At 40.7% G+C, this 25,127-nt stretch overlaps 1 protein-coding gene across 1 annotated transcript in view; it reads right to left on the reverse strand.

Annotated features, from left to right (window-relative positions):
* The window catches only part of gpc5a (glypican 5a), a 109,186-nt gene that overhangs the window by 81,442 nt on the left and 2,617 nt on the right, over positions 1–25,127 (reverse strand). The window contains exons 2-6 of the mRNA XM_034116688.1: positions 24,151–24,312; positions 4,835–5,295; positions 4,513–4,746; positions 3,589–3,719; positions 3,372–3,497 (exon numbers count right to left, since the gene is read on the reverse strand). Of these exons, the coding sequence (XP_033972579.1) occupies positions 3,372–3,497; positions 3,589–3,719; positions 4,513–4,746; positions 4,835–5,295; positions 24,151–24,312 (1,114 nt within the window). The remainder of the gene's footprint in view (positions 1–3,371; positions 3,498–3,588; positions 3,720–4,512; positions 4,747–4,834; positions 5,296–24,150; positions 24,313–25,127) is intronic.

Genomic DNA, 25,127 nt, shown 5'->3' on the forward strand with positions numbered 1-25,127 from the left:
TTTTTTGTCTCTTGGCGGTCCAGTGACATAAATCACTGCAACTTTTTAATCAGTCTTGAAGTGCCTAACACTAGGGCAAAACAAACCCTCCAAGGTATAACACGAGTACTTGTATTTCAAAGAGGCCGCTTTTAGTGATGAACACAGAGAAATATCACCCACTTCTGCAGCTCCCCTCAGCTCAGGAGACTGTTAGCATCTGAGTGCATTTTTATATCTCTAAACATCAGTGTTTCACTCTCAAAGCTCGTATTGCCGTTTTCAGTAAAAAGCTTAACAACAACAAACATTTGAATACTACCTGCTCAGCATCAATTGGTGATAGCCAGGGAACCTAGTAGAGACCCAGTAATTTCTCTAAGGGTTTTGTTGGGACCAAACATTTAGACAAATAGAGTTAAGATTTGACAAATAGTCATCAGGTAGACACAAACTCAACTCCAAATTAAAGTTATTAAAGCTTCCTCTATATCTGCTTACTATCTGGTGGATGTCTAAGTCTGCAACTCTTAGTGCTTAAGAAAGTGATAATTGTCCATCATTGTGTTTACAGTGACCCCAAGTGTCCAAGTGTTTTTGCAGGTTTATATAACACCAAAGTTATATTATTGAAATGCTTGTCTGAACACAAACTATACTACAACTCTGCTAGCTAACAAGACACCAATTTGGCATGAAATGACCAAATAGATATGATTGAAAAGGTAAGAATAAATGTGACAAGGCATTAGATACCGACCTCTGGTACAGACAGTTCTGATGGTGACACAATAGTATACAGAGGTGTGATATCCAGGTCCTTGCACTGCATCTATTGTAAATGTGATAATTTGTTTCTGCATCATTCACATTGTTACTGTGAACATAATATAACACCTCTCCAGTTTCAATTCAATGCAGAAGTGTGGGATCATGGACTGTCACAAAAGAAGAGAAAACTGTTAATAAGCCATAACACTAATCAGAAAATATAATGTCCAATCTTTTTTTCCTCCCATTCTGAATGTCATGGCGAGGGACGCGCCAGAGAGAGAGACTGATAGAAAGAATGTGTTTACCAAATGTCCCCTGAAGCGAGACCCCATCATCCACACTCACACAGACATTGAGATGAAAGCAGCTTGTGTTCTTCCTCTCTGATCTTATCTGATTGTTTTTTATCTTTTTGTTTACCAGGGACCCAGATGAGGATGTGCATTAAATCTCCCTTCAATCTCAGACTCCTGTGCCATGTTTTTTTTGTGCCTGTCTTTTTTCTTTATTAAATAAGACAAAGCTCTGGTGCAACTCACTACTTTCAGACCATAAAACAATCTGCGGCAGCACACACAAAGAGCCGTTGTCTTCCACACACATTCAAATGTACAGTTTCTCACACACAAGCACAAACACACACTGAACCAATCGTTTAAAGTCTCAGAGGCCTCGATAAGCTTCTGTAAATCAGCCACCATCCGGCGGTGAGTTTTATTCCCTCTCTCTCAGTGGATGTTGGGTTATGACCCGTAGGCAGGAGGTTATTTATTGCTTTTGTTCACCTATGGTTCTAGGCTAATAGAAAGCAGCACCGGGTTGTAGATCTGCAGGAAGCCTGCTAAGCTGCGGGGCCGCAGCTCGATAGCCTCCTCAGAGCCTCGTCTCCCCAGTTTCTTAATGTCTCACAATTCCCCTTAGCTTTCTTCATCTGTTTTTTTGGGTAATGAGCGAATCAAAATGAGAACCTATGGGTGAACCTGAGGTGAGCGAGTCCCTATAAATAAGTGTGAGAGTGAATGAGAAAAAGAGGAAGGCAGGTTAGGAGCTGAGAGAAGCCCGCACAGACCATAAACATTTTTCCCGGAGGCGGCTTGCAGAGATGACAGACAGTCGGCAGCCTGCTGGCCTGCCTCTCTCGCCAGCACATAAGAAACATCTCTGTTCTCAGAGATGGCTGCCTGCTTTGTAATGGAAACTTGAGGTGTTATGTTGGAAAATAACAAAAGATAAAAAGTGCAAATTGTCAACGGTAGAATGAAACTTAACCTCAATACTCCGTTTCCATAGTAATGCAATTTTTGAAGAACAGCATATCACATACTTCAGAGTGTCTCTGGTTGCTATGAAGGCTGTGAAAGACTTTCTTCCCCCGGTCCTCCCTCCTTTTTTATACCTTCACACAGCCGCTGTGAAACGATCTCAACAAGGCTGTCATCCTTTACAATGGGCCGTCTAACCTGAACTGGCAACTTCCACCTCGCTGTTGTTTGAAATACGGGTCCACTTGCCATTTCTACAGCGCTGAAAGAGGCTGACAGTTAAGAGGAACCACCACAGACTGCGGATATATGAGGGGGTCCTTGAGTGATGACAGCATGGGTAGGATGGAGAGTCGTGATGTAATGGAGACAAGGCCGCTGACTGATACTACCAAAGAGACCAGTTTGTCTGCTCCAGTTCACAACCATTCATATCCAAGATCTATGTCTGAGAGCACTACCGGTTAATAGATGAATCCTACATCGGTGTCATCCGGTTCCTGAGGGCACTGTGTATGTGAAGGGTGTGTGTATGTGCATTAGATCAGGGTCAAATGGTGTGCAAACAGCCTTTGCTCCAGGATCATACAGTGATATGTCTCTGGAGCTGAAACCCTTCAAAGGAAAGCCCTTTAAAACCCAATATGTATAGTTGTTGGATGTTTATCTGTTGAGTCAGGGTCTGATTTGTCATATATCTGCCAGTGCGGCAGGTCACTTACATATCCTGACATTTTTTTCCATTTTAAAGGATTTAAAATGGTAAAAAGTCAGTGTTGCCGAATGCAGAAATGGGTGTCATGTAACCTCAATCATTTACTTTATATACATAGGAAAATAAAAATAATATGTCTTAATATATGGAAACCCCTTCTGCCATGGTGGTAGTAGGTGACATACGATTTCTGCCTGCCACTACCAACATTTACCATATATTACAAAGGTAGCATTCACTTAAATTCATCGCTGGTTAGAGTGATGTCTTTCTGTCATTCAAACATACTTCCCTTTATTTAAATAAGACATCACATTTACAAAAAAGAGATGCACAATTGCACAATATTACCTCACACATTTTCTTTTAAATCTACAAAATGAGAACTATTCATGTAAAAGAAAAGCTTACTTCAAAAAATTAAAACCTAAATAATCTTTGACATTACTGAAAAGTCCATTCTCAGTGTATTGGATCAGGACTCCCAAACAAGTTTTGACGAATATACCTATGTAATGTGAGCTTAGAGACTATTTCCCCCTCAGCAGAGGAAGGTAAAAACAGCCTTCTTTGTGTCACAGTGAATGTCAAACATCCACATGACTTAAGTGACCCCTTGACTTCTTTAAACACACACACACCTTTTTACGATGTCGGTTCCATTCCAGCAGGCCTGCCCGTCACCGGAGGCCAGCTCACTCACACACAGCTGATCGGCCAGGCCACCGTAGAACGTACGGTAGAGGCGTAAGCTGTTTAGAAAGTCCCTGAAAAAGTGTGTGTGGGGGGGGGGGGTTACTTATAGTAGGCTTACGTACTAATATCACAAAATGACGCTTCATTCTTTAACCCACGTACCTCCTCCTCACAGCCAGCGTGTCCCCGGATCCACTGAGCGCAGCTTTAAGAGGGATGGAGTCCCGGCTGCTGTGCTGGATGCTGACTGACTGCGCAGACCTTCTGCTCGGTGCGCCACACAGTTTGTGCACCTATTACCCGAAGAGACAGGCACAGATTTAGGCCTAAACACTGAGGGAGAACCCTGCATTTTAAGTCTTGGAAAATTGTACTGGTGCATGACGAATAGGCCTCATTACAGATGCTGGAATGACAGCTGTTTATACCAAGGCCATTAGTGCAGCCAAGCCTATCATCTCAAATTTCTAAATGTATTTCATGTGAATCTTATCAAGCAGCAGAGACACCAGACAGCCACTAGATGGAGATGTGGGGTCTTCATCAGAACAGGAATGTTAGTGTGGTTCAGGGACAAACATCCTGAGGCATTCACTAAACAAGCAACATACATGTAAACAGAAAGTTACATTTAGTACATAAACAAATACTTTATGGTTAGGCTTTGATAGATCACTTGTGTTAAGAATAAAGACTCCTTAGGTTTACACTCATTGGCCCAAACTGAAGAGTGGCTGTTGACACTGAATCCTCCCGTGTCTGACAGTCTAACTACAACAATTCTGAGCGCCTTGGGGATGTATTTCTGGACATATTTTGGCCTGCTCCGGTCTGACTAAATTGTTGTGTGTGACTTGTGCAATTTATCTTTGGTCTCCACACCTCAAACCATTTAGTATGGAGCTGGCAGCTGGAATAGCCTTGAGATTCAAAGTAAAAACACTCCAATATTAACAAAAATACCTTGTACTTTATCTATTCTTGTCCACTTGACTGGTGGTTCCTATGTTCTCCCACAGAGCCCTAGAACAGCTTCGAGTCTACCATCTTAAACAGTGCTTAATCTCTCCTTAAAGAGGATCTGACCTGTGCAGAGAGGCGAGGCCCATTTTTCTGGGCATGTCCGACAGCATCATGAAGCAGCGTGTGAACTCCCAGAAGCACTTGCTCCAAATCCTGAGGCCCTTGCATCCGCGCTGACAGGCCCTCCAGCGAGTGGACGAACTCTCTCCAGTGGCTGTCGATCTCTGCCATGCTTGCCAAACAGCCTCGCATCACGTTGAGGCAGTAACCCATGCAGGGCTTGGACTGGGTTAAGCCCTGTGGAGCAAATTACTTTATGATCAGTAATGCTGAAAAAGACTTACATCAGATCAATGTACTTGGCTTCAGAGATCTGCATCCATACCTGGCAGTGAGGACAGTAGTGCATCTTGAGCAGGGCCCGCCTGCACTCGCGGCTCAGCTGTAAGTGGTCTGTTGTATTAATGACCTCAATGCCCAGGTGCAGTGCCTGAATCAGAAGTTTCCCAGACACCCCAGAGCGAGCGATTTGATCAGCCAGGAGGCCGGGCGCCGCGGCAAACGGTCTCACATCCCGCCTGGACGACCTCACGCACTCAGCGTAGCTCGGTGATATGTCGCTGAGGCCAGGGTTGATGAGGTGATTGTAGACCAGTGGGAAGAGTGCATCAAAGAATCGATGCACCAAGTCATCAACGCTGAGCTCAGACCCCAGCAGGAAGAGACTGATGTCTGTGAAGAGTTCCCGCACCGGGCCAACAGCCTGATCAGCCATGCTGCGGTACGACGCCTGGAGAACCACATTGGTGTGATTCTCAGCCTGCCAAATCAAAGCCTCAAAGGTCTCTGTGGGGAGACAGCAGGAGAGGAAGAGACAAAGAAAGGCAAACGATTACAGAGAGAACTGATTTCAACATATTATCATCTTTATCTTGGTTCAAAGTTAAGTATTCTTGCTGCCTCTTGAGCGATGCAATAACATTAAAGCCCTCTCATCCTCTCACACTAAACTACTGTGCTGTAATATGAACAGGGCTGAATACAGTACAGATTCTTGATGAAGCTTCTACTTTGATAAACCCAGAATGAAGAAAAGAGGAGAGTCTTCAGGGGTGCCAGCGGGGATCTGGAGCCCCCCTGCGTCTCCCCACAGAGGGGGGAGAGTACGTGTAGGGAAGCAATTTGTTCTCTAATCAAAAGATGAATTGACGAAGAAACATGGAAAAGAAAGTGGCTACAGCACACCAAGCTGTTGCTACGACAGAGATACAGTATATATATTGTTTAAATAAACCAACTACATTTACCAAACAAGTATGAGAAGAAAAAGGCTCCTTGTGTAATGGGAATTATTTGAATGAGAAGATGATACAACAGAGGGGAGTAAAAACATGAGTTCAAGAACCTGAAATGATGAGAATAATTGTTAAAAGACACAGGAAGGATGGAAAAGAATTAATTCCCCAGAGAATAAGCAACTTCAATGATGTTCATTCCATTTGCATACAGCAAAACATCATGGCAGTCTTTACACAAGCACATAACAGACCCCATGCTTTACAAGTATGCTCACTTTCAAACTCAAAATATGTATTCAAAATCCGCAGCACATGATTTTCCACTAACAATTTGTATTATCACCATGAAAGTAAATGTCATCAAATTCTGCTAAGCTGCATGTGACACAAAAGTCTGTCCACTCCTGATAAAGCGTCTGTCTGAATGATACTAATACTCAGGCCGCTGCATCAGGGAGCTAAAGCACACCCTGCTGTTTCTCTTTTGCCGGTCAGCAGCGCATCAACCAGTATTTACAGAGTGTTTCTATATGTGTGTTTTTTAAGAGCAGTTGTTGAGGGGAGGGTACAGATTATAGCATCCAACATCTACCTCACTGTGTGGAACTCGGTGTGTTAAAAATAGAAGGACTGATATTGAGGAAAAAACGCAACGCAATAGAAAAAGTGCAACAAGCTTGCCTTTATCCTTTTGTCTCTCTGTTTTCACATTTTGTCTCAGTTAATACCTGAGCCATGGCCATTCTCACATCATGTGCTTGTCATGAGTTGTGAGGCAGTGGTCAGGGTGAAGGCCTGGAGCTGCCTGGGGGGCTGAGAGTCTGTGGGGGGGGTTAACCAATGTGATGAGGGCTTAGACGGTCGAGCGCTGTACAATATGCAACGACGTGGAAAGATTGACCGAAAGCCCCCTGCAGAGGGCAACTGAGAGGGGGAACAGAGAGGGGTCGGCCATGCCTACGGGCGTACCATCTTAAGCAGGCAGTATTAAACACAGAGGAACCAGAAACACCACATGATCCTGCTCAGATGAGATCAGTCTACCAGGATCCGAGACTCAAAGATGTGTTTATGTGTGGAGGAGGAGAGGAAAGCTGCACCTCCTACACAGCCAGCTGTTTGGGTCAGAAAGCAGCACGGAGAACAGAGTGAGAATGTGTAAAGAATGAATAAAGACAAGAGCGGCGGCTGTGAAAGTGCAGCGCGGATGATGTGACTGTGTGAATGAAGCAGACAGATAGAAGCAGACAAGCTGAGAAATGGAGAGAGAAAGAAATATGTGCTCGCAGAGTACAGTTAGAGATTATTACAGCCCCTGAGTGTGTGAGGCACAGCAGACAGAGTTATGAAGGGTCCCACAGGGATTACAGCGCATGCTTTGGGAGGGCTTTACCACATTAGATTGTGGAGTTAATAAATCCCACCTGTCAAACCACATAACCAATATCTGTGTGGTAAACAAATTTCTCCCCGTTTTATCCCACCGGTATCCTTCTTGCTTCCTAGGATGTAAATCTTGTCACTAACCGATTTCCCTCCATAAGTGCAAAAAGGGAAACTTAAAACGGCATGGATAATAAGCTGATCAGTTATTCTGCTGTCTAAACAAGTTTGCTGTGTTACAAGAACACCCACGCAGGAGTTGCTAGCTGTCCAGGCTGTATTACTGACTTTATTCTTCAATAAAGAGAGAGCATGAAGCAGCGTCTCTCACTGGGAGGCCTACACCAGCGGCCAGGCTTCTGGGCAAGCCTGAGGACAGAGATAGCAGGGGGAGAAGAAGGTATAGCTTTTAAGTTTTTGAGACAGAACTATTTAAGCCGAATTGGATATCTGTTCACATTTTTAAACAGGCCGAATATGTTTCTTTAAAGCGACTGTAAGCTGTATTAAAAATGTATCAATTTACTATGGTTACAGAACTCACTTGCAGTAATATACGCATAACAAATGATCACCTGACTGAGTGTTTCAGTGTTTTCAAGGTCGTTGTTTTCGTTTTAAAGCCTGCTCCTTTAATATGGCAGAGGATCCTGAGCACTCTCATCAACTTTGTTTTCAGAAGCAGAAAGCTGTTGTTTCAGCTAAGAAGCTTTTATAAACCCACCAGTATTCACAACCTGCTCAGCATCACACTGCATAACAACAGTTAGTGACCAGCTGGGGAGTATAGTTAAACATTTAGCAGGTAAAGAGTTTCTGCTGTTTCTCTAAAGGAGCTTGGGGAGTCATAAACAGCTAATAGTGTGTGAATATTAGATTTCATAGATAGATATTACCATTTTCATTGTTCATATCTTTTTTATTATACAAGATGTTTTCAATAATTTTTTTTAAGAGAAGCTCTGTGTTTTTAGAGCTAGTGCGGATGCCTGAGTTGTTCTGTGTGTGTTCTGACTGTCAATGACCCGGCTGATAAGAGGAGGGCAGACATGTTTGCATTTTCTGGCAGCGGGGGGGAACAGAGAGAAGAGGCTGAGCCAGCATGATAGAAACACACTCATACTGAGGAGTGGCTTCTTACACCGTTACTGAGGCTCTGCTCTGCTAACAGGCTGGACACATGGTGGGCATCATCTGAATGTGTGGTCTAGAGGTGAAGGGTGTGTGTGTGTATGTGTGTGTGTGTTTTCTTTATTTATCTATTTTACTGCAGGAAAAAGCCAAGCAATGAAAAACATTAGCAGCTGCTGGCCTGATGCAATGAGAAGAAAAGATATTTCACAAAACATGCTTCACATAAAAGTGCTTCAAAACTAATCTTTGAGAAATTAAAACATCATTTTTGATAAGGTTAAGTTAATTTGACAAAGAAGCATTACAAAAAAGGGATTTATACAAAGACAGGATCCAGGGGGAAAGAGACTGGTCGTTTTTGTTAATTATGTTGGTCACAGTTTTGATTCAGCAGATATAAATACCAATCGTTTAAATTGTACAAAAATGTGATCCTTAACAACTAGCAAGCAAGTTTCATCATACATTATTTTAATATTGTTAACATGTACCTGCATTGAATGGCATCCATTTCTGATGAATGTTGGAGACTGACTATAAAAAGCCTTAAAAACATTCCATCAACCTGTATTGGTTTCTCCCTCGGCTGCTGGCATGGCAAACAAATTATAATATATGAACAATGAATGTTTGAAAGCTCGAATATCATCCAGATATATTGCCTATTATATACCGAGCACAAAGCCCCTTCAGTTAAATTCCACAGTAACCAAGCTTTCCTCCATGTCTAAAAGGCTTTCAAATTTGATCCTATTTTCTTTCTTTTTCCTATAATTGCTGCACTTCTCATTTTCTTTAATGTAGGATGATCTGGTTAACTGTGACAGGGGAAGCTAACCGAGTAATGAGTTACACTTAAGGTAAGAGCTTCTGGCAGTTGGCTCTGAACTAGAAAACAAAGGATTTTTTATTTCACCTAATTTTGCAACCCAAGTCTTTTAATGCCACCCTGTATCTGCTTGATTTGGGAGGTTTGGAAATATTTTTGACCAAGAGTAAGTAGATTAGAAATCAGGTGCAGATAGCAATCATCAATGAGGAAATGGAGACTATAATAATCAGAATTGGTAGCTCAAACAGAATAAGCCGGTTAAATATGTGAACTGATACGTAAATGCAGAGTTGTATCTTTACCAGCAGAGGGAGACATTTCTCATTGTAATGTGCACATGTGTAATTGGATCAGTGTGATTTTGAGAAAACAGAGCAGCAACTGAATAAACATGTGAACCATGCAACCTCCAGCTACTGCCAACCATATCCAAAAACAACTACAGGCCGCTTATCTAGATTTATATTTTATACTTTGTTTAAACCTTGAGGTACAGTCACAGATTATTAAAAAGAAATATATATATATATAAACGTAATAAACAGCCCTAACTGGCAGATTTGCACACATTCATGTGTACTCAAATTACTTGATGAGGTTAAAATAGTACACATGATAGGCCTTAAATACAGAAACTGTAAGTTACCCTGATATGTCCTTAGCGTCAACAATAAACACAGCAAATAGTAAAAATGTAATTTCAACGACGATGAATTTAACAGGTGTTGACTCATATTAAGGTTTGAGACACAGATCCTTTTTTTATGTGTTGGCATTGAGGATTGTTTACTTTCGGTGACTTTTAGTAAGCTTTAAATATAGTGAGTGAGTAAGCCTTCATTAGATCAGTGATCATTTGCTGCAAGATTTTGAACTCCAACATTTTAAAGTGGAGTTTATCCAATATGAAGCTTTAATAGGCATTTGGCAAGTATTATTATTATGCTGCGTCAACGTGTGTTTCATGTGTGTGTGTTCGTGCGTGTGTGCGTGCGTGTATTTGTATTCAAAGAAATGTCATTGGGGAAACGGATCTGTCAGCTGGAGAGAAAGAAGATGAGCCTTTGTAGTTGAAGATCCATTGCAAAAGAGGCAAAAAGACTAAATAGATTGCCTTAACATTGTTGATACAAGAAATGCCTCATATTGCAATGCCTCCCTGAATGTGCCCTGTGTGTAATTAGATCACATCAATATCAGCTCTTTCTTTTGAAGCCTCCCGTGTTTCCAGGTTTCGGGCACTCAAATGCCACCAGTCGACCTCTGTTGCGCTGTTGAGCAACGCGGAGATGGCTTTTATTAATGTGATTCATCCTCTGTGAATGGCTGAGACCACAACAGAGAAGCCCATGACATCTGATAGGCTGCAGAAAGGCCATTCTCCATGTAGAGAGGATGAGTCAGTGGCTCTGTGGGTGCTCATCCCAGAGCAAAACAGACACACAATGAAAGTCAATGACTTACAGGATGGCACAGGCGGTACAGTCAACAGAAAACTATGTCTTCATTGTGGCATATTACAGGATCAAAGAAGCACTCGCACGCTTTGTTGTTCCAGGATTGAGATGTCCATGTATGATTCACAAATGTTTATGGTGGCAAAAAAAAAATGAAAATAAGGGTGTAACACTGAGATTTGTAAAACAACAAAAAACTAAAACACCTATACAGTACACACTATTTAATTTTAGAGACCAGAATTACTAAAATGATTTATTTGTAATGTAAAAGAGGTTTCCCAGAAAAAACGAATTGAAATGTGTTACTCATTATCAATGATAAATAGCAATATTAACAAGAACGCATCCCCTTCAACCCAAGTACATTTTCATTTATTGTTGGACTACTATTTTCTTTGTATACATTGCATTGTGTGTTTGTCTAGGAAACATGTTCCTGTCCATCATATTTTGTAGATTACGAAATCAACTGGAAGTGTATGGACTGTTAACTTTTCTATTCTGCCTAATATTGGAAAGAAAATAACATTACCACATGCTATAAGGCTTCTTTGATAGATTTTCATTGGCCTAACATCAAATAATTTACTTTCATTCTGCCTCAACCAGTTCCAAAAATGTGGGCAGAATTCATTTAAATTAACCTGGCAATAAATGAGGGTTTTTTTTCCAATACAGAACATGCCTTTATCTCAGGCTGTAAACTGGAAGCTGGTCTGACTTGAAGTTATTCTAACAAACTAACAGACTCTTGAGCCGCTGGATATAGAATGTAAAAATAAACCTGCCTGTAATCTCTACAAGAGGCAGCAGAACACGTTTAAAACGTTATAGCACTTATTCACGAAAATCCACTGAATGCAGCACTGTCCGGGGTGTGATAAGAGTTTTAAATAATCTTATTTTAGCTTCCCTGGCATGACCAATTTTCACACATGCAAGCATGTTAGTTGTGATGAAGAGGAAGCACCTTCATTATCACACAACACAAAGCTCTGCAGGTGTGAGCTGAGGATGTTCCGAAACCACACATGGATACATCTAGCTGCTCAGACAGAAAATGAGAATATAAAAAGACAGACAAGAGAAAACAGATAAAGCAATAAATCTAACTTTGCATCATCGTAGGCACAAACAAACCATGACTGTCTCTATGTAGCAGGAGCTTGAGGTGATACACTAAGTCTTATTCAGTGAGCTCAGTGTACCTGTCTGCTCTGATCTACAAACAAACCACCAAGTCAAATCGGGGCCTTTCATGAATGCGTGTGTGTGGTAGGACATGTGCAAGCATGTTTGCAGGAGGAAGGGGAGACAGAGAGAAAGGCCATATCAAACTGTCCCATCTCAAAATGTTTCTCTAAGACCCTCTGCCTCCCTTTCAACTCAACAGCAGCACGGCAAACAGAAACAGAACGACCGCTCTGACCTGCAGACGGCAGAGAAAAAAGGTTCCTGAGAACAGTTTAAAAGCCCGGGGATGTTTTCCTTTTCCTTCCGTCCTCAGTTTTAAATAAAGGGGGCATTGTTTTAAAACTGAAAACAGTCGCCTGCTCAGAGGTGTTACAGGAGTGTGGTCTGGCTCAAGGTTTCTCAGAGAAGGATGGAGGAGAAGAAAAGTGATTTATTTAGTTAAAACTAACAAGGAGAGGAGAGGAGGGTACGGGGGGAAAGAAAGAATGGAGACAAAGAAAGGCATGGAGGGGAGGAAATGAGACAAGAAGAAGAGAAAAGAAGACATGGGAGGAAAGGAAATGAAAGGAATGGAAAGAGGAAATAAGGAGCTCGGGAAAAGAGGAGAGCAGAAGAAACTAAGGGCAAGAAAGAAAAGAAGGAACTGAGGAAAATAATGAAATCCATGGAAGGGTTGAGAATATGAGGAAGAGCAGGAAAATGAAAGGAGAGGAGAAAGAGAAGAGGCACATTATGACTAAGTCATTTTAATCTATTTTGCTGGAGGCAGTCTCAGCTTACCATCAGCCTTATCTCGCTGTACTTCCTCCTCCACATCCATAAACACACTCCTCCCTACGTACATTAAGAGCTGACAAACACATATTTAGCCAAAGCTAATTTAGCCGTCCTGTAATAAATCTGACAACACCCACCTGATGTACAACAAAAGCAACTTCCCTCCATCTGTCTATGCATGTGCCTCTCCACTCTCCATATTTCCCCTCTGCTGCTCTCCCTCTCTTCTTCCTGCAGAAGGCTTCAAAGTCAATATTTGAGGATCTGTTGCAGCTCTTGAACACTTCAAAGAGCACAGAGCTCTGCTGTGAACATGGCCTTTAATATGCCGTTCAGGAAAAGAAGCAGAGAGGGTCAATAAAGTGGGGCACAAGTACTTCTTGTAGGGAAGTGTGTGTGTGTGTGCGCACATGTGTGTGTCATATAGGTCAAATACCCTCTCATACATGCTGCACATGTAGAAACACAAGCCAGGTTTAACACGCATAAAAACCTTGACAGAGAGCGAGTTGACACAGTTTAAAGAGCCAGATTGAAAATAATTATATTATAATAAAGCTTTCATTAGCTTTGAAAGGTGGCTCTGTGTGAGGCTGTGGAGGGTTTCCTGTGGCTGGCCTGTGGGAGCTGTTAGATGTGAAGGAGCCAACAGGGCTGTCATAAGCCTGAATAGAGGGCCTAATGCACACAGCACGCCACTGATTACTCTATTGAACTGGATAATTACGTTAGATTTATAAAAAGATGATATGGAACATTAGGTTCAAGGATTTAAAAGTGGCAGGCTGTGTTATTTCACCTCGTTGACTGGCCTACAGAAGAGGCGCCATTATGTTATTGATTTTAACTTCTTCTTATTCGAGCCCTTATTTAATGACTTCTACAAAAGCTAGCACACAGGCTTTTCGGCTCAACTAACTTGTTTAAAAGGGTAGGAGACATGTCTGAGACAGTGAGTTCAGAACAAATATTTAACAGTTTAGTTACATCCACGATTAAAGATTACATTGTTGTGTTTTTTTTTTGCAGTCATTTAGATTCAGTCCATCAGTGAAAAACTATGATATGATTGGTTTGCGTGCAGTTTTGATGAGATTGTGAGTTAACATACTTGAGAGCAGTGCCAAAGCATATTTAAAAGTATCATTGTAAGAGTAGAAATGAGGCATGTGCATGTAAAAACTGTCATCTAATCAGGATTGTAAAAAATGAGTTTAGCCAATATCAAAGTCTCATCCGCTAAACTGAACCAGCCCCCAGACACTGGCCTCCCAGCAGTAAAAACAACACTCATCTGTCACTCATGCCAGGATACTGGTGATAAGCAGGACAATTATGCCATTATATCTGCCATGTACGGGAGAAGGACAGGATAAGAGGGGGAGAGAAGAAGAGGGTCGAGTGGGAGCAGACAGTAGGCCTGGTGTGTTGCCGTGTGTTTCTGTGTTTAGGATATCATCTCCCAGACGACTACAGGCTAATCCCTGGAGTCTCCTTCCTTACTTAGGAAATACTTCCTTCCTCTGATGGGCAGAAAAAGTGATTTCTTCTCACCAAACAACTACAGTGAAACAGAGAAACAAAATCCTAAGAAACCGGCCAAGAGTCCCAGATAGCTGAAACTAAATATCTCCATGATGTTTTCATAGAGAGTGCACTGTGTTTGTAGTGAGACAGTAGCAGTTTCCTTTTAGTAACGGTTATGGAAAGTCACAGTCCACAGGCAAATATTCTGATGTACATCCCTAATTTGTGTCTGGCTGAAATGTGATGTCTAAATTATTTAAAGAATTTTGGTTTACTTGAGGGCTGCTTCTAAAAAAAAAAGAGCCCATTATGGCCTCTACCATTCACTTAACATACCACTGAATCAAAGTAACATGGTTTGTGTGGAAAGCTGTGAGTCTTTGCTGTTCACTGCCAACAGTTGTACATTTTCTTGTCCACACTGTCAGCTCCCCAGCACAAACATCACACTAGAACATTACTCTGCTGGTCTCCTCACAGCTCAACACTCTTTGTTAATCTCTTAAAATGAAGGGGGAAATCGTGTGTAAATCTATCATAAAATATATAGCACCTGATTAGCAGTGTGCTTTATCATCGTATATAAAAAAATGCGCTTAAGACAACAGCCAGCAGCCATAAATCTCCATTTCAAACAGGCACACAGGAGACAAACAATATAAAGTGCTGACTGGTGTATGTATTTTTAGGGCTCATCCCTATGCAGTGGGTGGCTACAGTGCAGTCAGGGAGTGTGTTTGAAAGAGGAGACAAAATGTAAGACAGAGAACGTCTGTGTACATGGGTGTGTTCATTCTGGCAAGTGAGTGGGATTTTAAGAAGTGTGTCAACTAAACTCAATCTTCTGAAGAGGACTGACCACACCCACCCCACCCCCACACACACACACACACCCCCCAAGTTATTGATTGACATCCTGGCTCTGTGTCAGGTAACAAATACACACCATCTAGAGCTCACATAATAAAAGTGATATCTTAATTGTTTAATCTGTATACCTACAATCCTTCACACAGCTTAGCAATGTTGTGACATATAAGTTATGAGTTGCATGTCTCGATTTTAGGCACACTCGAAAAAGTACATGGTATGTAAGGGCATTCAAAATACATATTAAAATTACGTGTTTTCAAACACAGCATATTTCTTAGCTGGGAACAGTTGCCAGGCAACCCGTGACTCCAGGAAGTCACTGCTTTCAGACAAAAAAATAGCCCAGCACTAAAACCCCTTTGAAGAGTTGAATCATCCTTATTTAAAGTGTAGGCTATGCAGATGTTGTGACCCTTTGTGCTCAGCTAAGCTAACTGGTAGTAGCTTAATATGTAGCAGAGAGTAGTATCAGTCTCCTCATCAAAGTATTTGCCAGAGAATTGGCTTGAGCATATTCCCTAAATGTTAAACCTGCTAAACATGTCTGAAACAGGGGATGCAAGAGGAGACGGAGGGGGGACAGCCGTGGTTAGTCTGACTACGTTGTTTCTTTCAGAAGCCCAAACGTCCTAGATTGTTGAAGGGTATTGACTCTGAATAATCCTGCTTCCCTCTAAATCCTCATCCTCTGACTTCAAACGCTGTGCAAAGACTTTCAATAGAATCTGGCATCCTCCCAACTTTCTCTCCATCAGTCGCTCATTCTTCTTCTTCTTCGCATTCTTCTTCACTCTCTGTCCTCCCCTGGATCAACTGTCCAGCCCTGAATCACAAAGCCAAGCCCAAATTCTGTGGAAATCTCGAGGAGAGGCCCCTGCGTTGGCATATACACACACACACACACACACACACACACATACATTTGTACGACTGACAACAAAGAAGGCACGGCTGTATACCCAGTGGACAAAGAGTCTGCAAAATGAAAGGTCCCACACAAAGGAGCAGAGAGCAGGTTAGAAAGGATTTAAAGACCAGCTGTGAGAATCAACATATGAAATATCCAACCACCACTCAATATATTCAGTTTATGCACATTTATATTGCACTTCCATCTAATAAGGTTTGCTTGTGTGCTTACTGGAATCATTTTTTTTTTATCAGATGTAAAGCCTTCCCATCTTTCATTCTTCCCACAAACAAGACACACTCACAGCTTTCCATGCTAGACAAAAAGCATTAAGAGTGTTCTTTGTGGAGGGACTAATGGTTTGCTACTGTTATGGAAAAACAAGACTAAGAGTACAGCCGTGCTCCGGGCCCTGGAGTGAGACACAGGGGAGCTTTTTGCTTAAAAAACAGTAACTTACACACTCCCTATAAAAATGTCAACAAGCTGATAATTAGTAGGTATACTGTTTATCATGTTCACCTACACTTTGCAGGTAACATACTAAGACTTGTAATACATTTTGCAGGCATTTAGTTATAAACCAAAGTATTGGACACATTCATATATCGAACTGATGATGGCCATAGATTAAGCTTTATGGATCACCACAATTATTTAAATATATGTTGAGTGCAAGATATATTGAAATAAGGTTTTTAACACATTTTAGACAACTCATCAACCCTGCAGAGACATTTCAATTCAAACCATCAATGTAAAGCTCATGGTGGAGCTAGGGGAGAAGTCACTACATAAAGTTGTTAGAGTTTCTCCTCTGATTACCATAAATGTCTGTATTAATGTTTATGACATCAATAGTTGTAGAAATATTTCATTTTAGACCAAAGTGCTGGACCAAACAAGCAACCAACATACATTGGCATACAGCCATGTTGAGAGCAAAACACAGTAGAAGATCTTCATGGCACCGGGTCATTGTACAGAGAAAACCAACAATTGTTTTACAGCAACTACCAAACTATGTTGTAAAATGTAAAACTGATATATTTTATCTCACACCTCTTATCGTGTATTATTATTATTATTTTTTTATCTGAAACATAATTTCTGTGATAAAACAATGATGAAACAAAGAAACTCCTTCTACAGTATGTGTCATGGTGTTTCTTGAGGAGAATTTAACTGAAGGAATGTTCATTTTAAGACAAAAGATCCTAAAATGCAGAGTCCTATAAAAAGCAGCATATTTTCCCTGACCGAGGCGAGCAGCCAATTTGTGACCAACATAGAAACTTTACTGGAAGGGAACACTGTGTTACTGTAGCCAGTGATGCAGTGCTGCTGGGCGGGTCACAGCACAATATATTTCCTTGGTAGCAAATGACTGTTTTGAACTTGAAGTTATGGGAGAAATGTAGATGCAAAGAATTAGTTAAGGTCGATGGCTGCAGCAGCTCTGCTTTTACAATAACTTTTTCCATTAGTGATGCAGTTAGATGATAATGCCAGTGTTAACCAGACTTGTGCAATCTGAGTTTAACTTCTGAGAGCATCTCAAACCACAATACAGGCGCTGATTTCAGGGTCGCTTTCATCAGTTTCACACGTTGCCCAATGGGTAACTCTGCCCTGCCTCAAGGGGCCGCTATCAGGGCTTTAAGGATCAGGCTTACATCAACACATAACATGCGTGAGGGAGAATTTAAGCCAGAGTTGGTTACAAATTAAAATTGATTTACAAGTGCCAAAACTTGTACGATTTAGCTAATGGTAATAATCTAAGATTCATTCAGATTTGAATGTGGAATATCAAAACAAAGAACAATTTGCTGTCCAAAGAAAACCATGCATCTCCTAATTTGGTGATTTGTGTTTAAGTAAAAACTAAAGGATTACGTTTGTTTAAGGGTTCATTTATTCCTACTTCTCAAGCTAAAAAAGTTAATTTAAAAAAACTGGATTAGTTGAAAACTGTCAATAAAATGATGATCATGAAGATTATCATTTTGTATGTTTTATAGAACAGTGAGAAATCTAACCTGCTATCCTCATACTCTCAGATATTGACTTGTAGCAGTGTTTCCTTTCTTCTTTGCAGTTACATTTTAAACATACCGCTTATCTCAGCATCTTGATGCCTTTGATGTGCCTCGGGTAGCAGCATACTCAGAGGTTGAACTTAACGCTTAGTTTATTGCAGACAGTCTGTTGAATGATTCAATTCAATCAAACCAAAAATATACTTTTATAGGATTCAAACCAAGGATGTTATGTTAATATGGTATGGGCGTCAGCCAACTGAGAACTGACTCCAACAGACCACAGTTTATTCACAGAAACAGAATCTGCTATGAAAAAACAATTAAAAAACATCATCCTTCAAATCAGCAGCAATCCAAACTACTTTACTTCCCCTACTGAGAACTCCTTGTTCGGCACAGAGCGTGGTTGTTATTTGACGTCAAATTGAGGTCTCCACTTACTAAAGCTGTGGGGCCACTGCCATTCAACCATGTTTCTTTCTTTATTCAAAAGTAAAAGATAGGCAGTGGATCCTTTAAAGGCTGGTAAACAGAAACACAATCAGCATTTATGAGCGCAAATAGCAAGACAGGACCACAACAGGTTAGCTTTCCACTTCAACGGCACTCAGCCCTGGCTCTTTGATCTTACATTCATAGGCACCACTTGTGTTCCTGACAAAATGGTAGCTCACAATTAGAAGCAGAGCAAATATAAAAGCAACGGCCGACTATAAGTGTCTGTTGGATTCATGCGTCTTCTCAACTTTAATTTTTCTTCCCAGACTAAAAGTGTGTTGATGGTCACACCAGCTTCATACCACATACATTCAATAACAGCAGTATTACATTTATTAAGGTCTAGATCATCACATGGTCAAGTAATAATGGTGGAGGCTTTGAGGCAATATATTGGATATTTAAAAACACATGTTGTACTATCTACAGTCTATATTTTTATGTTTCCTAAATAATTGTCTGTTTTCTTATGAAATACTGACCAAGCTTCAGCTTTTAGGTTCACCATAAAGTGAGACTGCAAACACAGCACAACTAGGCACTACTTGTTTTAAAGAAATAGTTCAAAGATATTTTAATTAAGTCATTTGCTTTTCCTCTCAAACTCTAGAAGAGGAGATGGAAAACTACCAATATCTGTGCATCCATATATTGAAAGCTCAGAGCTGTTAAGAGAAACAGAAATATGTCAACAAACACTTTTAAATCTATTTATTCAACCCACTGTGTCTCATTGTGTTTAATCTGTAGAAAAACCACAATGACAGCTTCAGGGCTGGAGTTTCTGCTGGTTTCCTGTCGGAAAGACACCAGGGAGTCATCGAGCACAGAGAGAAGCTGTTATGTTCACACTATGAGCAACAAATTAACAGGCTACAAGTGATTATAAATGGAGGCGATTAAATGAAGCTACAACCTGACACCAGACTTAGCTGCTTTGTGACGGGTGCTAAATCACCCTACTAATCAAAGTCTAGCAGGCCACAACTTTTTTCAGCATCGCTTTTGTGTCTTGTATAATTAAATTAGCATGACAGCATGTAACTTCCTGAAAACCCACTCAAGTGATGCTTTTATTATGTGTATGAAATAAAGGAATGTAGAAATAGCAGGTTAAATATTGAGCTCAGGATGCTTTCATAGGAGGATTTGAGCCCGGCATGCTGCCTTTAAATGTGTTATGCTAAGCTAGGCTAATCAACAGCAGAGCTTTAAACCAATATTAGTGTGGTATTGTTCGTCCCATTATCTCATTCCCCAACATTGGGTAATTATTTGATTGAGCTTAACAGGTGCTGGTAGGTATATATCCTAACCTTTGGACAGAGCCACACTAGTTGATTTTCCCTTTAGCCTTTATGCTAAGCAAAGCTAACTCGATGCTGGTTGTACCTTTGTATGTAACGGGTAGATATGGGAGTAGTTTTGCTTTTCTTATTCAAATCTCTGCAATGAAGTGGAAAATCCCATTCTCAAAATAACAAACTATTCCTTTAATTTGTTACAAGCCAACGGTTCCAGCCTCTGTAAATATCCCTGGATTCTTCACTTTTGAAGGCAATACAATATGCTGCTTAAATATTTCCTCAAAGCTCTTCCCAAAGGAGGGCATTCCTTTGATCTGGTGATATCCAACATTCTGCTAAGATTTAAGTGCCCCTCCTCAGACAGTCTCTCAGGCATCTCAACAGCTGATTCATAATATGCTCTGTTTCTGAGTTTTATCGGCTGCCGCCCCGCGGGAAGCTAGGATTGCACAGGTTGGTTGCCATGGATGCAAGACAAACCTGCACAGGGCAAAAAAGATCTCCCCTGAAGCCCCTCTCAGCAGGCTGCATATTTGTGCATTGTGTGGACAACATGCAGGAAACTCACAACCGATGAAAGAAAACATGCAGTCCTAAGAGGCTTACTGACAGACCAGCAGAAAGAGAGGAGAAAAAAAGAGATGTGCTGGGAGGCTCAAAGGACTTCTGCTGAAAAGTATGCTATCAACTTTATCTTTATTCTTTCTAGTTTTAACCAGCCCAGTTGCCAAGCTATCTTTTCGTTGTGAAGAGATTTGAGAGGCAGCAGTCAGGTTCATTTAAGGACGAGATATTCTAATCTTGAGGCACATTCCTATAAAGGAAATGGAAACACGTATTGAGCCATTAATGTAGGATGAGCTGTGCTTTGAAGCTCTCATAATCAACATCTCTCATTATGTGTAAGTATTAAGCACTTTTTCTATGCTCTTGAAGATGTGTTATTACTGCAGCCCATTAAAGGGCAAAAAAAAGTCCCAGAGGAAGAAAAACATTTTAAATAGCATTTTATTGGTTAGAGCTATTTTCTCTGTCTCCTAAGTCTTTCAGACTGTTATTCATCTACATTCCTCTAATTGCGTCTTGCCCCCTCTCCTTTTAGCTGCATATATATAAAAAATGCCTAATTGAAGGCTTTGCACATAACAAATGACCACATTAGTCTGCACCCCTTTAACTCGCCTTTCTTCCTGCCTGTGGTTGTAATGCATTATACACTCTGCTTGTTCTCTGTTGTCTCTCAAATTACAGCACAGGCTGCCAATCATTTGGAAGCTAAAACTAAGGGACTTGTTTTTCTCCTACCTCCTAGAGAGAAGTATTTCTTCCAGTACTCAACAAAAGTGTCTACAGCGAAGCAGTAATAATGCTGAGGGCAGCCAGTCAACATAACATCTTATTTCAATTTCAAAACCATCCGTAAAGTTGTTGGCTTGTTTCCACTTCCATTATAATCTGAAAACACCCAGAACAAAACTAACAGTCACACAAGATGAATAACAAACAATTCAGTCATATTAATTCAGCATCATTGAACACTCCCTGGATAGGAAAGAAGGATTAAATGCTTGACTTGTGTTTCTTTTATGTCTGCACATGAACAGCAAAACTGTTTTTTTCCCCCCACTCTGTTAAGATCTAACAACCTGCCAGACATTTCTTTCCCTCCGTGCTTCCCATACATATGGTGCCACAGAGAGTTTTCTCCATGTGACAAAGACCCTTAAAACCTTCACAACCAAATAGAACAATGCCACGTGGGTGGCTCTGTGTGCGTACGTGAGTGTGTGAGTGTGTGAGTGTGTGTGAGTGTGTGAGTGCGTGCGTGCGTGCGTGCGTGCGTGCGTGCGTAGATATTATAGACTGTGAGTTAAAAATCAGCAGCAACATTTTAACAAGCATCAGCTTCTATCAGCATAGATTTACTTCAATAGCAAGACAAACAATATTGAACCGGCAGAGAGGAAGAGTTACATTTGTGGTTTACATTTCTTTCATGCGTTATGAAATATATATATATATATATATGGTTTATATGTGATCCAGAAGACATGTTTGGACACACATTTTCCCTTATCTACAGTTGGTGGTGGTAACATGACAACAAGCAAAGTAAAAATGCCAGCAATAGGGAAAGATTGCGGCAAGCAATCATAAATGCAAACATTGCAGGATTTAAAATGTTTAACATGATTAAATATATTATTTATTGTTATGGCCAAAAGCTAACTTTGTGAGGTCACAATGACTTTGAACCACAAATTCCAATCAGTTCTTCTGAGTCGAAGTGGAAGTTTGTTCCTCCAGAAATCGGGGGTTCACGATAATGAGAGGGATGGAAAATCAAGAACAATATGCCTCTGGAGACATACATATAGCTTTGCAAAGGTCGTGAAGAAAGTAAAAGCACTCAACGTGTGTATAAGACCCCTTGGATACAGTCAAGGTGTTTAGATGAGAATTCAAAAGCAAACATGAATTTATCTACAAGAAACTTCACAGGGAGTATTTTAAAAATCTAATCAGAGTCAATCAACAAACCTTTTTAAACAAACAAGTCAATTACAAGCCAAAATATGGTATTATCTATGGCTGGACTGCTGGTTGGACTATACAAACAATCTGAACATGCAAACTGTGTCATTAAAAAAAAGAATATAAATATATATATCAAGAAAATAATCAGTCACAAATGACTTAGAACCTACAACTTATTTTAAATAAATCAGAAGAACAACTTGGGAACACAACATAACGACTTAATAAATGTAACATTCAGGGTAGTTACACTGCCGTTGCCTGTGATCCAATATGAAACCTAAATTGCTGAGCGTCTGTTGCCACTTGTGTTACGCAGCCTGGATGTTGGAAGCAGCCGCCACTGTTTGTTGACTGGTGATGAGAGCTGCTGTTGACAGGGAACTCTGTTTGCTTTGGCAAGAGAGCACACTGCCTGCCATTCCTCAGATGAAACCATGTGAGTGCTGCTCATTTTAGGAGTATTTCAAACAGCTACCAGCTCCTGTAGTCTTTTTTGACTTGCCCTGCGCTCACAAAGCTGCCAGTTCTTGGACTGGCTTTAAGTAACAAGAACTTTAACTTCAAACATGTATTGTTTGTGTAGCCAAAGACTGATTAAGCTTACTCTGCTTTGGTCCTCCAATATTGTCCAAAAATAATTTTAAAAAACAATCAGAATAGTTGACATTGTTGTACTGAACAACATGTAAATTATTTGGATCAAGTCCCAAATACACATACCTGTAATACTGTACCAAACATGTATTCATCTGAAGTTCAAAAGTTCTCCTAAAAGCCAAATGTTGGGACATTTCTATATGTTAGCGACCGTTTTGAAGATGTACATATTCAGTTGAGGGGGAAGTGCCAAAGGAAGTGAAGTCTTTAGTTTTTTCATTGGATTTGAACTTTTCTTTTTAGAGGTTGTTTTTTTTAAACTCTTCACCTAAATAAGACTGTTTGCCATTTTGTAATAAGTTAACAGTATTTTAAAAAATCTGCCAATGCCTTATGAAAACCATCATAAACGCAGGGTATTTTAATTCACCTTCAGAGCCCCAGTAGAGACATCAAACATCTGACAACACAAACAGGGCATTGCCCCTTCCAACCTCAACTAAAACACTGTGATCATGCCGGGACTCTCCCATAAACCATTTGAGTTTAGGAGGAGGATAACAGCACGTCTTTAAACTGAGAGACATCGTTAAAGAGAATTGGCTTAATGATATGTCTGAGACTGTACACTCAAGTCATAAGCTCTGCATTTGTTGCCCACTCATTTCAGCCGTCATATGACAGCCATCAACTAGAGTGGGAGAAACATCCCACGCTGGGCAGGAGAGAGACAGAGGCAAGTTGTTGCCTGTAAGTTAACTGTCAATCATTGCTGAATGAAAAGGATGGAGAGGAATGTAAAACAATGAGAGAAAGAGGTTGAAAACCAATGTGGGGATGGGTTGCAGCCAGTTTATGGTGTTTCTATGCTGAGATAACTGTGTTCCTCTGCCCTAAATGTGTTGCTTTTATGGAGGTATCGGTATAAGAGGACACCTTGCACAGGAAAAGCAGCTATTAGTAAAAGCCCCAGTACATATCCCTGACAGACTTTCACCCTTAGAGACGGCATCCTGAGTCCATCTTATCTCAGGATCATAGTGTAGTGGTAGATCTGGAAGGAGGACAGACCCCCTCTGTTTGCTCTGAAGTGGAGCCTAGCTGCACGCACACTGACTCATCCACTGTTTTCACAACACCCACACAAACCCCAACTCCTAAATGTGTACTCTAACTCGGAAACACACACAAACAACCACACACATACAATTATCCACGTAAACATTTGCTCTCTCATCTCAGCACGCGTTTATGAAGTTTAACATTTGTTACAGTGATGAATAAACAGACACACACACACACACAGCACACCGGTTAACTCTTACCTTGAAAAGCTGCCACATTGCGCGATATGAGGAACTTGAGGCTGGAGCTGGACGTCTGCAGGAGGTTTTGGATGTCTCTCCGGGCCGCCACCTGGTACTTCTCCTCCATCTTTTTGGTGCAGCAGGTCAGGTTCTTGGACATGCACACCTGAAGGTCTGAACCTAAGAGTAGTTAAGATTGAATGTTAGGATCTTAAAATAAAAAGGGGAAAGAATGTCAAAGAGATAGTTCAGACTTTTGGAATTGGGTTCATTTACAGGCCCTGGTCAGACCTGTAATTAGTCAAAGTCAGTGTATTTGACACCCAAGGGGGCAACAGCAAAAACATCATCAACCACCTAAAAAGAGGCTTGGCTAAAAGAAAATCAATATCAATTTAAGCTTAAGCTGGCATCCATTACTATTCTCTTTTGATGTTTTAAATGGTTAGCTCAGATGTCACACAACACAAACATATTGATGCAGCGTTAGAGCAACCTCTGTGTAATGTTGTATACATTTTCAGTTTTATTTTTTCCCCCCAATGGAGTCTGGTGGCTCTAAAGATAACATATATAACAGCTTTAGTTACATGTCAAAACCTGATTGTGGAGGACAGTTTCAAAATATAAGATTCAAATTGACTGATTAAAATTGGTTTCGCTACTGGCTGCCCACGTCCACAACAGTACACTTCTTTACCTCCATACCGTAACACCGGCCTGCTTACCAAACTCGGTGCGTGCGATAGGTACCTAAAACATCTCAACTCCCAGATAACTAATATCTCTATTGGAGCAAAATATTCATAGAAAATACTAAATGATATAAAGTAACATCAATATAGCTTAATATAACTTATAATAAATATGGGTCATCTTTTACAGCTGCCAACTGAAAAAAAACTAGGTGAATATTTGTTTATTGTGCAGCAAACAAAGGTCTTTTGTATTTTGGAACTACCTTATGAATAGGTACACCATGTTCCCCAACCTTG

The sequence above is a fragment of the Trematomus bernacchii genome, unplaced genomic scaffold, assembly GCF_902827165.1.
Source record: "Trematomus bernacchii unplaced genomic scaffold, fTreBer1.1, whole genome shotgun sequence".
Lineage (NCBI taxonomy): Eukaryota > Metazoa > Chordata > Actinopteri > Perciformes > Nototheniidae > Trematomus > Trematomus bernacchii.